The 14,672-nt window shown below is 31.6% G+C and overlaps 1 protein-coding gene and 1 long non-coding RNA gene across 2 annotated transcripts; both read left to right on the forward strand.

Annotated features, from left to right (window-relative positions):
• The first annotated feature begins 2,948 nt into the window (after positions 1 to 2,948).
• LOC122330767 lies at positions 2,949 to 4,042 on the forward strand. The gene is made up of 3 exons (XR_006248084.1): positions 2,949 to 3,574; positions 3,830 to 3,916; positions 3,990 to 4,042. It is a non-coding gene; the product is annotated as an uncharacterized LOC122330767 (long non-coding RNA).
• Positions 4,043 to 4,375: 333 nt separating this feature from the next.
• Positions 4,376 to 13,634, forward strand: LOC122332312. Its single transcript, XM_043229640.1, has 11 exons — positions 4,376 to 4,394; positions 4,674 to 4,787; positions 6,107 to 6,238; positions 6,445 to 6,528; positions 6,628 to 6,726; positions 6,889 to 6,975; positions 10,325 to 10,420; positions 11,132 to 11,230; positions 11,685 to 11,713; positions 12,031 to 12,087; positions 12,880 to 13,634. The coding sequence occupies exons 1-11, from the start codon at positions 4,376 to 4,378 to the stop codon at positions 13,048 to 13,050; spliced, it is 987 nt and encodes a 328-aa protein (XP_043085575.1). The 3' UTR covers positions 13,051 to 13,634.
• Positions 13,635 to 14,672: the final 1,038 nt, after the last annotated feature.

Genomic DNA, 14,672 nt, shown 5'->3' on the forward strand with positions numbered 1-14,672 from the left:
TATATGAATCACGATTCTGTCCTGTAACAATTCTAATAGATTCACAAGTTTAAAACCAACCTCTGTTTCTCAATCAAGCTTTTTTTAACAAAGCATAAATGCAATCAAGCCTAGAAAAACTTTAGGCAGGCAGCATGATTGAATGCCAATCTTAACCTAATATATAATCATTTTAGCCTAAGATACAGAAGCAGTAAATTTGAATTTACTGTGGGTAAATTATCAATCATGTAACATTATACTTTTGTAATATTAGCCATTTCTTATGAATCAGAGATGAAGGCCATAATAGGAAACCAGCAAATACTTCTAGATAAAACCTGTGAAAGTGGTTAAATAAACTGACTTGTAGTTAAACTAATTTTCATAAAATTCAATCAAGCCAAATATAATAAGTATGTCACATCATCACTTCCCTCATCCACCGAACCCATCACCTGGTCACGATCCCAATCACTGCAATTCTAATCACCTGCACCTGTAGCCACTCACCTGCATCCCTATAAAACACGCTTTCACTGATCACGAGGTTACATACCCCAACTTCTGGTCATCATCTAGTCCAGTTGCCCGACCCACTGCGTTCGCCGGAGATTCTATCTCATGTGCAGGCTTTTTACTTCAGTGTTCCCTTTACCTAGAGATGCATCCACACCTTTTCTCCACAGAACGGGGTAAAATACCTTTCGTTATCTCTCTGCTAACCAGAAGAGCACTTCAATGGGCGGAGGCTCTTTGGAATGCAAACAGTCCACATCTAAACTCACTAGAAAGTTTCCTAGAGCACTTTAAGGAGGTGTTCGGCCAGTCCGTAACCAGCGTTACTGTTCACGATGAGCTACCTCGACTCCGGCAGGCAGATCTTCCTGTGCATGAATGTCTTATGTTTTTGCACACTTGAGATTTGTAGCGGTTGAAACGACACCTCCCTCCTCTGTGTTCCTCTAAAGACTCAATCCTACCATTCTCCAGCTATCTATGATGATAATTTGGGGTTAGAAGTGTTTCTCTGAAAGGCGGCGAATGTCGCTCAACTTCTTTCAGCCTGCTCCCCTCTATCTGAGAATGCCTCTGCTTCACCATCAGTCCTGGAACCCTTGATAACAGACAGTTACCACCTCACCAGTGAAGAACAATCCCGTTGCATAAAGGAGGGTCTATGTCTCTACTGTGGATCTTCAACTCATGTACTCCATTCCTGTCCCAATCGTCCACCATTACCAGCGGTGAGGGCCACGACCCTTCTATCCTCTGTTTCTCATATTCCTCACATTCACACTAACCTACAATATCATAACCCTCTATTCCCATTCAATGTCTTGGTGGATTCAGGAGCTGTGGGTAATTTCATCTCGTCTCTCAGCCTAACCTGTCTTCACCTCCTCGTCATGAACCACGCCTCTGTGTCTCTCTCCGACAGCCACCGGAGGCGTTTCCCCTGAGTACTACCTGTCAGAACTACATTTCCCATAATGCCCTCACCTCTGATTACCTGCCCAGGTGCAGCTTTTTAGACTCTCACTGAAATCTTACTGAATCTTATCCTTGCCATGGCTGAGAATTCTGAGTGTTAATACCCTTCTACTGATTCTCTTTGAGTTTGATGCTTGCCGTCTTTCCCAATCTCTGTCCCATTCATCCCTGACGTTGTTGTTGACTTTCTGCCTGTAAGACCATTCTTAATGAAGAGTTCGCAGATGGATCTGAACGTTTCTGAATTCTCGTTACATCCAGACCATATTTTTGTCCTATTTTTAACGGTATTTACAGTATATTTGAAAAGTTGTCACATAACTTAATGTATGTACAACTTAACACGAGGCAGTATATTAATTATATTTTATTTATATATTATTTAAATATATAATCATAATTTTTCATATAAAAATACTTACAAAAGGACTGTCAATTGTATAATCCCAGAGTTGGACTTTAAAAGCATATATATATATATATATATATGTATATATATGTGTGTGTATGTATATGTGTATGTATATGTATGTATGTATGTATGCAAATGTATCCTCTGTCAGCGGGAGGCAGTGTTGGAGACCTAATGGTTCACATAAAGCAGCGCTCCGCTTATAAATGCTTTTTTATCAGACATTACATTTAAGATAAAATGAAAATGAATTGTATTTCTTCAGAAATACAGTGACATAAAGACACCTGGAGCAGGCTTTGATTTTAAAATGTGTAGTGCTCATGTGTATTCAACAAAGTGTCTTATCTTTTACAAAATCTATTTGTGGCAGTCAGTTTTATATATTCAATCAATCAATCAATCATTTTTATTTCTATAGCTCTTTTAACAACACAGGTTTCATCAAAGCACTAAACTGTATAAAGTAGAAGAATACACTGACAGGGATGTATAATGAAGAGAGAGAACAGTTTCTTATTAAATGAAGAGACGGTCTCTGGAATCAATTCACTGATAATCACTAGAAGTTAAGTGTCCCCAACAAAGAAGACAGAGGAACCAGAACCCCTAAATAGGGAAGCTAACTAGACAGAGCTGGGACTAATAAACCTAATTAGCTGAGAGAAAGAAACACAGGAAATTTGTCAAAAATAAGGCAATGACAGTGGTTTTAGGTTTAGGCTGTGCTATTTAATATATTTAGACATTCAATATATTTCTGTTGTTTTATGTCCTGTTTTAGGTTACGTGTGTGTGTGTGTGTGTGTGTGTGTGTGTGTGTGTGTGTGTGTGTGTGTGTGTGTGTGTGTGTGTGTGTGTGTGTGTGTACATTTCGGGACAAAATTTATGCAATGTATGCAAGAAACTTTGCACAATAATAACTTTGTCCAATAACTGTGTGTATCTCAGGTTTCTCAGCTTTACACATACTGGTGTTGATTCTCTGTGTTTCTGCGTCTGGGTCTGCTCTTCTGCTCGTCTGCCTCATCTACTGCAGATCATCTACTAAAGGTACTACTAAAAGGGATTTTGTTCTGATTTTCAAGAAGTTAGAAGTTTGTTAGTGTGATTAGAGTTTAATCTATTTGACTAATCATTAATTATTCATGTTTTGACAAATACAATGCCGATATGAAAGAAGACAAGTTATAAAGCATCAATCAATCATCATTATTTTCCTGTGACTAGATTTATTTGCATCACACAGCGAGTGTATGAGCAGATAAGACTGATTTCTTAATCACAACTTCTGTGACGTATTATTAGCTGCTTTTTCACTATCAGGCAGAACGGTTAAGAACAGTCAGGTACGGGTCACGTTCAGACAACTGTTATGTGGTGTTGCCCTGTTATAATGATGGAGGGCCTGAAGGTGGAGTGGAAAAGAAAAGAGGATCTGGTTCATCTGTATAAAGATGGTGCGAGTCAAGCAGAGGAACAACATGAAGATTATCAGGAGAGAGCTCATTTCTTCACTGAGCACCTTAAAGATGGAAACTTCTCTCTCCGTCTGGATGATCTGAGAGCTGAAGATGAGGGACAGTACACATGTACAGTTCACTTTCATGGTTTTCGTCGCTCAGAAATAAATAATTCAAAATAACAGGCAGTTTTCAACCAATACAAAGTTGGTACTGAAACTACTTGGTAGGTCAAGAGATGAGAAAAATACCCCTCATCTATTCTGAATCAGACGTTTAGTTATTCATCATATTTATTTTTACTCTATTTCCAACACAATTTTGAGATCGATTCATTAACTTGTAATTGAAAATGTAATTGTCAAAAAGAAGAGAAACGTGTGTTCAAATAAACCTGACTGACTGAAAATGACTGAATAATTATTATGTAATTGAAATGACTTTTCCTCATAACTGAACAGAGATTGTGTTTTCTCTCCAGAACCAGTCTTCCGTCTTCAGATGTTTCTGGTCTTCTGTCCAAATGTCCTGATGTTTCTGGCGTTTGTTTTCTGGGCTGTTTCTGAAGGTCAGTGATTAATGATCAATCATTATAGTTGTGTATTAATACAGTGATGATGATCATCTGCTGTTTGTTTCAGGATCTCTGTTTGAGTCCGTCTCTTGTTGTTCTCTTTATTTTCTGAGACCTCTCCTGCTGCTCTGGACGGCTCCGTATGACTTCACAGGTGATTATTAACAGTTTATTAGAGGAAATATGAATTATAATACCCAGATGAGCTAAATAATCAGTGTTTTACTGGCATTTGTGTTTCACTGTGTTAATTATTCTCTGTTTTCTGTTTTACAGGCAAAATTAAAACATGGGTTAAATTTTACAGTTTTAGAACAGAATATATTGTTTTCTCAGCTGTTTTTATTCAGGTAAATAATCCAAATATAAATCAACAATCATGATCATAAACACATTAAAACGCACACTAACATCTGATCAGTAATCACGTTTAAATCATGTAATATTCTCATTATGCAGGAGATCTTAAAAAGTGAGCGTGACATGAATAGTTGGAAGTGTTTAGTGTTGCTGATGTTTGTTGTCAGATATCATACACATGTTCAGTTCTGTATCTGTGCGTTTAATAAAATATATAACTGAACTACTGCACTAATGTTTTCACGAGACATAGACGTGTTACAGAGAGAATGAATCCACTTCTACATCTCAGCATGTCTGGGGTCAGAGGGGTCATGTGAGGGTCAGAGGTCACCAGCTGAGCCGACCTTCAGAGACTTATTCTTGTTTTTTATCTCTTCCTCTCCTCCAGTTCTATTTAAATCTGCTTTGGACAAAAGTCTGAACTACTCTGGATTTGAAGGAGTCGTGATCATAGTCCTCTTTGTGCTTGTTCTTCTGTTCAACCTCTTCTTTATTATTTTCTGTAAGTATTTCTCTCCATCAAGAGTCAATGATTGTGTGAAGAATCATGTTTCACCAGAGTAACCGTGTTTGTTAAAGGCACAAAATATAAAAAACATACCATCAGACCTGATTTATGAGTTAATTGAAGCGTTTTCGTAAGAAAAGATCAGATTTCATGAGTCTGAAGGATCAGGCGAAACATTACAAAACTCCTCGAGAATCAGATCAATCTTATTAATCGTCTATTTATTGCTCACTGCCCTGAATAACTCTTCAACTGAAATGTTTGCTGGTGTTTTTGGGAAATAAATCAATCTCCAGTATTTTAGCTTTCAATATATATATAGTTTCTGATTGTTGACAGAATAATGTTGTAAAAGAAAGGGAATGAAATCACAGATGAGTTCAGAGCGGGATTTACTTTCATTCAGAAAATACTAAGTAAATGTACAAAAACTTTCAAAGTGAGAGTTTAAAGATAATTATTAGTAAGATTTAAGTCTATATTTTATCTTAAGGTTGTTTGGGAATTCCTAGTAAATTTGACTCAAGCATGAATTAACATGGAAATTAAGAATAAATTAATAAATATACTCAAGTAAAGTTCATTCAGTCACAGATTAAAAAAGAAAATACTAAACAATGTAGAACAGCAGAAAACATTTAACATTTTAATGTTTGTAAAAACCTTAATTATTTCATTAATTTCTGTTCCTGATAATTATATTGTGATTGTAATAACATTAGAATAAAAAATGTTTCCATTTAAAGAAAGTTTCTGTACTGGACTAAAATAAAAAAGAAAATAAAAACTACATTTTAATAATTACTGTATAGTTAACTATATTGTTAACTGTATAATTACAGAGGATTAATTAATATTTATTACTAGTTTTTATTACAGTATTTTTCAACTGAATATTAATCATTGAATCAACAGAGACGTCAGAAAGATGAATAATGTCTGTATATTGTTTCTTTCACACGGTTTATGATCAGCTGAGAAATGAGTTATTTTTATGAAGATCTGCTTCAGATATAACTTTATGAGAGTCTCCTGAATAAACTCTCATTTATTATAGAAGAAACCAGAGTGATAATAACTAAATATCAAGCATAATAATAAAATATATAATAAAACTAAATATGTCAATAATAATACTGAGATTAATAGAGAGTCTATCAGATCATCAGCTTCATCTTCTTTATCAATGAAACTTTATCTGTTCAAACTAAAATATGAATTATTTCTGGACTTGTTTTTACTTGAATATTAAGACATTAAATCCAAATCAGATCAAACATTTGTATTGATTCATGAACTGTTTTCTCATACAGTGTTTTTGAGATTTTTTGGTAAAGTAAGTCTACGGATCAGGACTATATTCAATGTTCTGGCTGAAATCACCTTCGATGTCCTTCCTTCTCTACAATTCATCCTCCTGTTCTTCAGCTTTGGATCCAGAGGAGGTGAGTCCACGTTTATCAAATACTTTAGTTTTTAGCCTTTAATAAGCTTTTGTCTTTTTTAGATATATATTCACCCTGAAGATTAAAACCTAATAAACATGAAGAACGTCCATCTCTCAGATGAAGTGAAAGGAGACAGTGATGGATATAATAAAGTAAATGAGATGAATAGATGTCTGTCAGTGAGTCTTATCTTCTGTCTCCAGGTTTCTTGATCGTGGCAGTTTTACCAGTGTTTCTCACGGTCAGCAGATACGACTGGGACTTTACCTGTGGTCAACAGATGGGCTGTGAGTGTGTGATGATCCCTGACACAAACACACTCCTTCAATAACCAGCTCCTCATCTCTGAGATCATTTCTAGCTTTAATGATGTTAATGTGTTTCAGGTTCACCTGCGGTCAGGAGATCCGTGTATTTAACTCTCATGATCCTGATCAATGCTCTACTCATCTACTTCTACATCACAGCTCTGGAGAACCAGAACGGTACTAGAACATATCACTTTATATATAACTAGAACATATCACGATATCTTACAGTGATGAGAAAGACTGTGTGAGTTAATGAACACCTTACTGTGAGGATGATGATGATGAAGGTGATGATGAAGATGATGAAGGTGATGATGATGTGTTTGTTGTGTTCAGATGTTGTTGGATGGAGCTGTATGCTTGTGTTTCTTCAGTTTCTCTGGACCCTGATCAACTTCACATGGTCATTTCCATCATCATTCGGTACAGTATTAATCCTCTCCTGACTCTAGATCTAGTTTATTCTCTTCTCTCTCGTCTGAACTCAAAAAAACTCTTAACTTTAACAGTAAAACTAAACTCTACACTGTTTAATAGAAATGTCCTCACTATAAACAAAGTCTTTTATAATGTCTTTAATAACTTTCTCTTCACTTCTCAGTATATTATAAACATATAGAAACAGACTTTTAATTCATTTACATTTACATTCAGTCTTTAACAGACTTTTATCCAAAGAGACAAATGATGAAGAAATCATAACCAACAAAACATCTTATAACATAGACCTGCTGAGATTAAGTCTCAAAGAAAACAGGTACAATAGAAATGACAATAGAAATGAAATGAAATAGAGTGAACATGTTACAAACTCAAGACTGATTTATGAATAAAAACAAACAAAAACACAACAGAGTTCATGTGTTAATGAGTCAAGTTATTTCAAATAAATCAATAATAATAAATGAAAAGAATACATAAATAAAATGGAATATGAAAAATATAAAATAAAAAATATATGTTTAGTGAGTCAAGTTATTTAAAATGAATAAATAAAAATAAACCAAGAAACTAAGTTTAAAAATTTGAAATGTCATGTTTAGTGAGTCAAATTATTTAAAATGAACAAATAAAATATTATTAAATAAAAATAAAGTTTTTAAAAAAATGAATAAACATAAATCAGAAACACAATATAAAAATTAAATAGAAATGGCATGTTTTAGTGAATAAATTTTATTTAACATGAATGAATAAAAATAAATCAAGAAAATAATACAAAAATGTCATGTTTAGTAAGTCAAGTTTTTTTAAATAAATCTATAAAATTAACAAAGAATAAAATATAAATGTCATGTTTTACTGAGTCATGTTATTTAAAATGGATGAATAAAAATAAAGAAAATACAAAAATAAAATAGAAATGTCATGTTTAGTGAGTCCTTTAAAATTAATAAATAAAAATAAATCAATAAAATAAAAAATAAAATAGAAATGTCATGTATAGTAACTCAAGTTATTTAAAATTAATAAATAAAAATAAATCAAGTGAATAATACAAAATAAAATGGAAATTTCATGTTTCAGCGAGTCATTTAAAATGAATAAAAATATAAATAATAAAAATAAACCAAGAAAATAAGTTTAGAATTTTGAAATGTCATGTTTAGTGAGTCAAATTATTTAAAATGAACAAATAAAATATTATTAAATGTGTCAATAAATCAAGTTATTTAAAAAAAAGGAATAAACATAAATCAGGAAAACAATATAAAAATAAAAGAGAAATGGCATGTTTTAGTGAATAAATTTTATTTAACATGAATAAATAAAAATAAATCAAGAAAATAATACAAAAATGTCATGTTTAGTCAAGTTTTTTTAAATGTATAAATACAAATAAATCAATAATAATAAATAAAAATAAAAATAAATCAAGAAAATAATACAAAAATAAAATAGAAATTCAATGTTTAGTGAGTCATTTAAAATGAATAAACATAAATCAAGAAAATAATACAAAAATGTAATGTTTAGTAAGTCAAGTTTTTTTAAATGTATAAATACAAATAAATCAATAAAATAAAATATAAATTACATGTTTTACTTGAGTAACGTTATTTAAAATGGATGAATAAAAATAAATCAAGAAAATACAAAAATAAAATAGAAATGTCATGTTTAGTGAGTCATTTAAAATTAATAAATAAAAATAAATCAAGTAAATAATACAAAATAAAATGGAAATTTCATGTTTCAGCGAGTCATTTAAAATGACTAAAAATATAAATAATAAAAATAAACCAAGAAACTAAGTTAAAAATTTGAAATGTCATGTTTAGTGAGTCAAATTATTTAAAATTAACAAATAAAATATTATTAAATGTGTCAATAAATCAAGTTATTTAAAAAAGGAATAAACATAAATCAAGGCAAGGCAAGTTTATTTATATAGCACATTTCATACACAATGGTAATTCAAAGTGCTTTACAAAAAAGAGGAAATAAAATAATTACAAGATTTAAATAACAATAAAAGAAATTAAAATAAAATAAAAACACTGATTTAAGATAAATTGAATTTAAAGCAAAAAGAGATTGATTTAAAATAAAAAAAAATAAAAGAAGCAAACCAGGAAAACAATATAAACATAAATGGCATGTTTTAGTGAATAAATTATTTAACATGAATAAATAAAAATAAATCAATAAAATAATACAAAAATGTCATGTTTAGTCAAGTTTTAAATGTATAAATGCAAATAAATCATTAATAATAAATAAAAATAAAAATAAATCAAGAAAAATAATACAAAAATAAAATAGAAATTCAATGTTTAGTGAGTCATTTAAAATTCATAAACATAAATCAAGAAAATAATACAAAAATGTCATGTTTAGTAAGTCAAGTTTTTTTAAATAAATCTATAAAATTAACAAAGAATAAAATATAAATTTCATGTTTTACTGACTCACGTTATTTAAAATGGATGAATAAAAATAAATAAAGAAAATACAAAAATAAAATAGAAATGTCATGTATAGTAACTCAAGTTATTTAAAATTAATAAATAAAAATAAATCAAGTAAATATTTCAAAATAAAATGGAAATTTCATGTTTCAGCGAGTCATTTAAAATGAATAAAAATATAAATAATAAAAATAAACCAAGAAAATAAGTTTTAAAAAAATTGAAATGTCATGTTTAGTGAGTCAAATTATTTAAAATTAATAAATAAAATATTATTAAATGTGTCAATAAATCAAGTTATTTAAAAAAAGAATAAAAATAAATCAGAAAAACAATATAAAAATAAAAGAGAAATGGCATGTTTTAGTGAATAAATTTTATTTAACATGAATAAATAAAAATAAATCAAGAAAATAATACAAAAATGTCATGTTTAGTAAGTCAAGTTTTTTAAAATAAATAGATCAATAAAATTAACCAAGAATAAAATATAAATTTCATGTTTTACTGAGTCACGGTATTTAAAATGGATGAATAAAAATAAATCAAGAAAATAATTTTTAAAAATATATAAATGTCATGTTTTACTGAGCCAAATTATTTAAATGAATAAACAAAAATAAATCAAGAAAATAATACAAAAATAAAATAGAAATGTCATGTTTAGTGAGTCATTTAAAATTAATAAATGAGGAAAGAGGAAAACATTACTGCATGAGTATTGAAAGCATTATTTTTCTACAGAATACTATTTTAGTTACGTCTATCCTGATGGTATTTGTGGCCTGGAATCAGGAGAGATGTGGAGATGATCTGTTCTATCCACTGATGAAGATCTTAAACTGTATTTGATCTTTCAGATCTTCCCCGTGTGACTGTGGTGTATGTGTTCGGATCAGTCGGTGTAGTTTTACTCAACTCTGTTGCTCTGATGACTGAAGTGATCCTGAAAACAGGTGAATCAACACCATTACACTCTACACACTATTAGAATCTGTTCATATCTCAGATCAGATTCTTCTCATTTCATGTCAATCACTTCAAACATCAATATTTAACCTTTAATGTCTAATATCTCAGAAGATTATTCATGTGTTTGTAATCGCAGCTGAATTCATTAAACAGTGTGTAAATACATCTAAAACACTTCAGATGCAGATTCAGTGTTCATTTAATCTTTTCATTTTCTTGGTAACAGCCCAAATGTCTTTTTCTTCTAATTCACTGATTAAACGTCAAAATGTGACTCAAAAGAAAAAATGGCTTTATTGAAAAGGAAGAATGTCTTATTGGAAACCTATTGGAAAATATTCATTTCTGTCACCGTGAATTAAAAATATAGAAACATAATAATCAAGTTTAATAGTTTTAGTCACTTGGTTTTATTGAAGGCTACCAGGATAACCTGAGTTTATATATATTATAATATATATTATTCTCTATTTCTGGTTTGTAGCGTGGATCATTTCTTGTAATATTTAATCTTGAGAAATAATATAATTTAATAATTTTAAACCTACATCATTATCCTTAAAACACCTGATAATACTCAGATATAAGTCAGGAACATCTACTTTCCCCCAACACCCTCAACCTAACTCTACTTTTAATGAGCTCAGTGTTAATAAAACCAGCTCTTTATGGTTTCTGTGGGTCTTCCTCCTCAGTTAATGGTGAAGGATTGACGGGAGACATGAGGATCTCAGTCTTCTCCACCGAGTTCATCTTCACTTTAATTCTCCTGGTTTTAGTGGTGTTTGAACCCTGTGAGTAAAACCTGAACATTTATTACACGTTCAGTCTCTCTTATTTGACTCTTTTTCATTTATTTCTTTAGGATGCGTCACGTTCAGGAAAAGAATAATCAGTTTTATTACTATTTAGTTTTGACCACATCATTTATGAAGATTGTGACTTTGTGAAAACCAGAACTCAACTATTAACCAGATCTGTCTGAACCTGATTAGTCTAAAAAGTAATGAATGTACTAAGTATATTTTAAATCTATGAACATATTCATATCGCTCAAGACTTATATAAAATAATAGTTCAACTTTATTTGGATTATTTCTTTTCTGACCAATGCATGTTTTTAAATATTTCACGTTCAAAGAACAATGTATTTGGTGTATTTGGATTAGCTTTAGCCCCACTTTAACACAATTAAAGTGTTTATACATTATATATTTATAGATTAATTGATCTGTTTTTTCTTCTTCAGGATCAAACCCTGTCTGGATTCGTGTCAGGTTAGTCTCATAAATCATCTTCAGTGTGTTGGTCCTTTTATGATTCCTCCGTGACTGAAGTCTTCATCATTTACACAGAAACACATCAGTCTGGACACAACTAAATGTTTCTGGTTTCAACTGATTCCTCAAAGAGAGAGAGATGTGTAAATGAATCTGATTTCATTACTCAAGGATTGTTTTAAAGGGATTTGTTTCACCAGAGTTTTATTGAAAAATCAGATTTGTTCTTTTAGCATTACTAAATAAAGCGTGAGAGGCTCTGAAACACGTTCAGTGAAGATGTGTGTGCGTGACCGGTCTTGTGTTGAACACAGAAATCAATGAAGTCTTGTCGAAGCAGAGGCGCTGGATCACAGAGTCAGGAATCTGAGGTTAGTGTCTGATTAATACTGTAATATACTGTAGTTACACTAGAGTTCAGCTTCAACCCTCATCAGACACACCTGAACATCTGTCCTGAACAAACAGGATGGAAACGAATACGAAAGATATCACTGAATTCTTAATAATGAACTCAATCGAGCATTTTTTGACACATAGAAAGGAACTGTAGAGTAAAGTAATGATTTTGAGCTCTAATACAGGAAATGTACTGCTGTTTGGTCTTTGCTTTTATAAACCTGTATGATTTCTAACCAAAGAAGATCATAGAATGTAGGATGTCATCAAACCACTTTGGTTACCCTTTTATTTCTACTGTATTCTACTCTTTATATACAGTACAGATGACAGGACCATGAAAAGTTTGGGTGAACTGTCCCTTTAAGAACATTTGTAAACATTTAACATCTAATTTCTATAATGCACTAAACATGTACGAACTATAAAAACAACTTTCTCCAAATAACGAACATCTATAATAAATACATTCAGTCAAAACACAATAGGATATTTGTATATTTTTAATAATTGATTGCAAGTAATTATTGGCGTTTTCCAATTGACCTCGTCATACAGTTTACATAGTTATATTTATGACTGTATTACTAAGCTCTGTGTCACAACTTAATGGATCCAGTGCATGCCTGGTCTGAAGGTAAGTATTAAACAGGGTTGAGCTGAAGCACTCGGGTCTCCGGGGAAATAAAGTCAGCTGATGCTTATATGAGGTCTGAGAAACACTGTTGATGAAGACGCTTGTTAAATCATGTCTCGTTCTGAAGCAGAACCCAGCAGCGGGTTGCGATGAAGCTCCAGCCGCTGGATCAGACCAGAAGCAGATCACGGCAGAATCACACGAGATGAATCCTCTACTGAACGAACAAACCCAGGAGAACCACAGGAGCGACGCGGCGGAGGAGACCGAGCCGAACTCAGTGATTACACAAACATAACCTGCAGACAGAGAAAAGCTCTTCACTGTGAGGAACACCTCAGTCTCCTTATTCATACGCTGGCTTGGATTTGTAAATAGCTGTAGATGTATACAGATGTTTAAATGCCGTAAATTCATGTAATAGCTTTTATAACTAACTCTAACTGTAAACCGGCTTCAGCCGTCCAGATAACACTGAGTCCTTTGAGTCTCGAGCTCACAGTGAAGGAGCGTCTCAAATCAATCAATCATTTTTATATAGCGCTTTTAACACTGAACAGTATTAAACAGGAGAATATAGGAGATTTTATAAGACAAGTGTCCAAACTAAACAAGTCAGGAAAGAACCAAAACCCCATCCCTTACAGAATTGAGAAAAAAAGGTTGGGGTCAGTTCTCCTCTGACCGGACACCCAGCGCTTAATTTCTAGTTCAATTTAAACGCAGCTATGTCAGATTGTGCAAAGGATTTATTTTATGAATATTTAGCTAAATGTCCAACAATTATTATTATTGTTGTTATTTCTTAATAGAACTGCATTTTCTTTATCTCTCTGCACTGCCAAAAAAATGACAATAAAACTAACTCTCACTATTACTGAAGTATGTGTAATGTGTGCAGCTTTTTTCTGTATAGACAGAAGATCTATATTCATCTATATATACTGTATCCCACAATGCAATGCGTTTCACCTGATTCTCTATTTCCAATGTGATGAAAGAAGCAGAGGAGATGTATTTCTACTTCGCTTCATTAGATGGCAGCATCACGTCTCAGAAACACTCAAGAAAAAACTTGACTTTCTTGTGGTTACTTTTGGTTGAAAGTAAATCAAAGAGCAGATTAAATAACTCGCAGAAAGTAGAGCAAAACATAGAAGAGTTTGAAGAGTTTTAAAGGTTGTAGAGCAGCAGCAGTGAATGGAGTCTTACTTTCCACAAAACAGCATCTGAATCATTTACTTGAAGAAAAGAAAAGAATATTGAAAAGTAACTAAACTTGTGCTAGTCTTGTGCATAATAACAGTGATAATGCTAGAAAATAATGCTTTTGCAGATTCAGTCATCTCTGAAAGTTTTGACACCACTTTCTGGACACTTTATGGTCATTTCTGTAAAGACGTGTACAGGATGTATAATGAAAAAAATAGCTGGTTCAATAATTTAAAAAGTGCATTTCTATCACAGTATACTTTATAAATAAATTTAAGTTTTCAAATTGGGGTACATAAATTTTGAGGTATTGCAGATCAGGTCTGCTTTTGTCACATAGACCTGGCAACTCTGTTCTGAAGACCTGGCAACCCTTTTCTCTGGAGTCAGAGGACGAGTAACAAGGTGAGTCTGTTAGTCTTGATTTATATAAGTAGTCCTTCTCCTTCTGTTAAGAAACAATGTTGATTTCATACATGTCCTCATATTGAGGACACTGAGACTAAAATGCTTTCTTATTATTTTGTTTATTTATTATGAACTTTGGGATACATAAAAAATGAAAATATATTATACACATTAATGTGTTTATGGATTAATAGTCTATAAAATTAGTATATTGAATAATTCTCTTACATAGTTGAAAATCATCTTTATACAAAAAAAATATATATGCATGCTTGTACATTCATGTAATTTAATTGTTGT

The sequence above is a fragment of the Puntigrus tetrazona genome, chromosome 3 (genome assembly GCF_018831695.1).
Source record: "Puntigrus tetrazona isolate hp1 chromosome 3, ASM1883169v1, whole genome shotgun sequence".
Taxonomy (NCBI): Eukaryota; Metazoa; Chordata; class Actinopteri; order Cypriniformes; family Cyprinidae; genus Puntigrus; species Puntigrus tetrazona.

Excerpts from the sequence above, each read along its gene's own strand:
- LOC122332312 (XM_043229640.1), top strand. Across the intron at positions 6,976-10,324 it reads GTCATTTCCATCATCATTCG|ATCTTCCCCGTGTGACTGTG; the intron begins GTACAGTATTAA and ends TTGATCTTTCAG. Across the intron at positions 12,088-12,879 it reads CACAGAGTCAGGAATCTGAG|CAGAACCCAGCAGCGGGTTG; the intron begins GTTAGTGTCTGA and ends CTCGTTCTGAAG.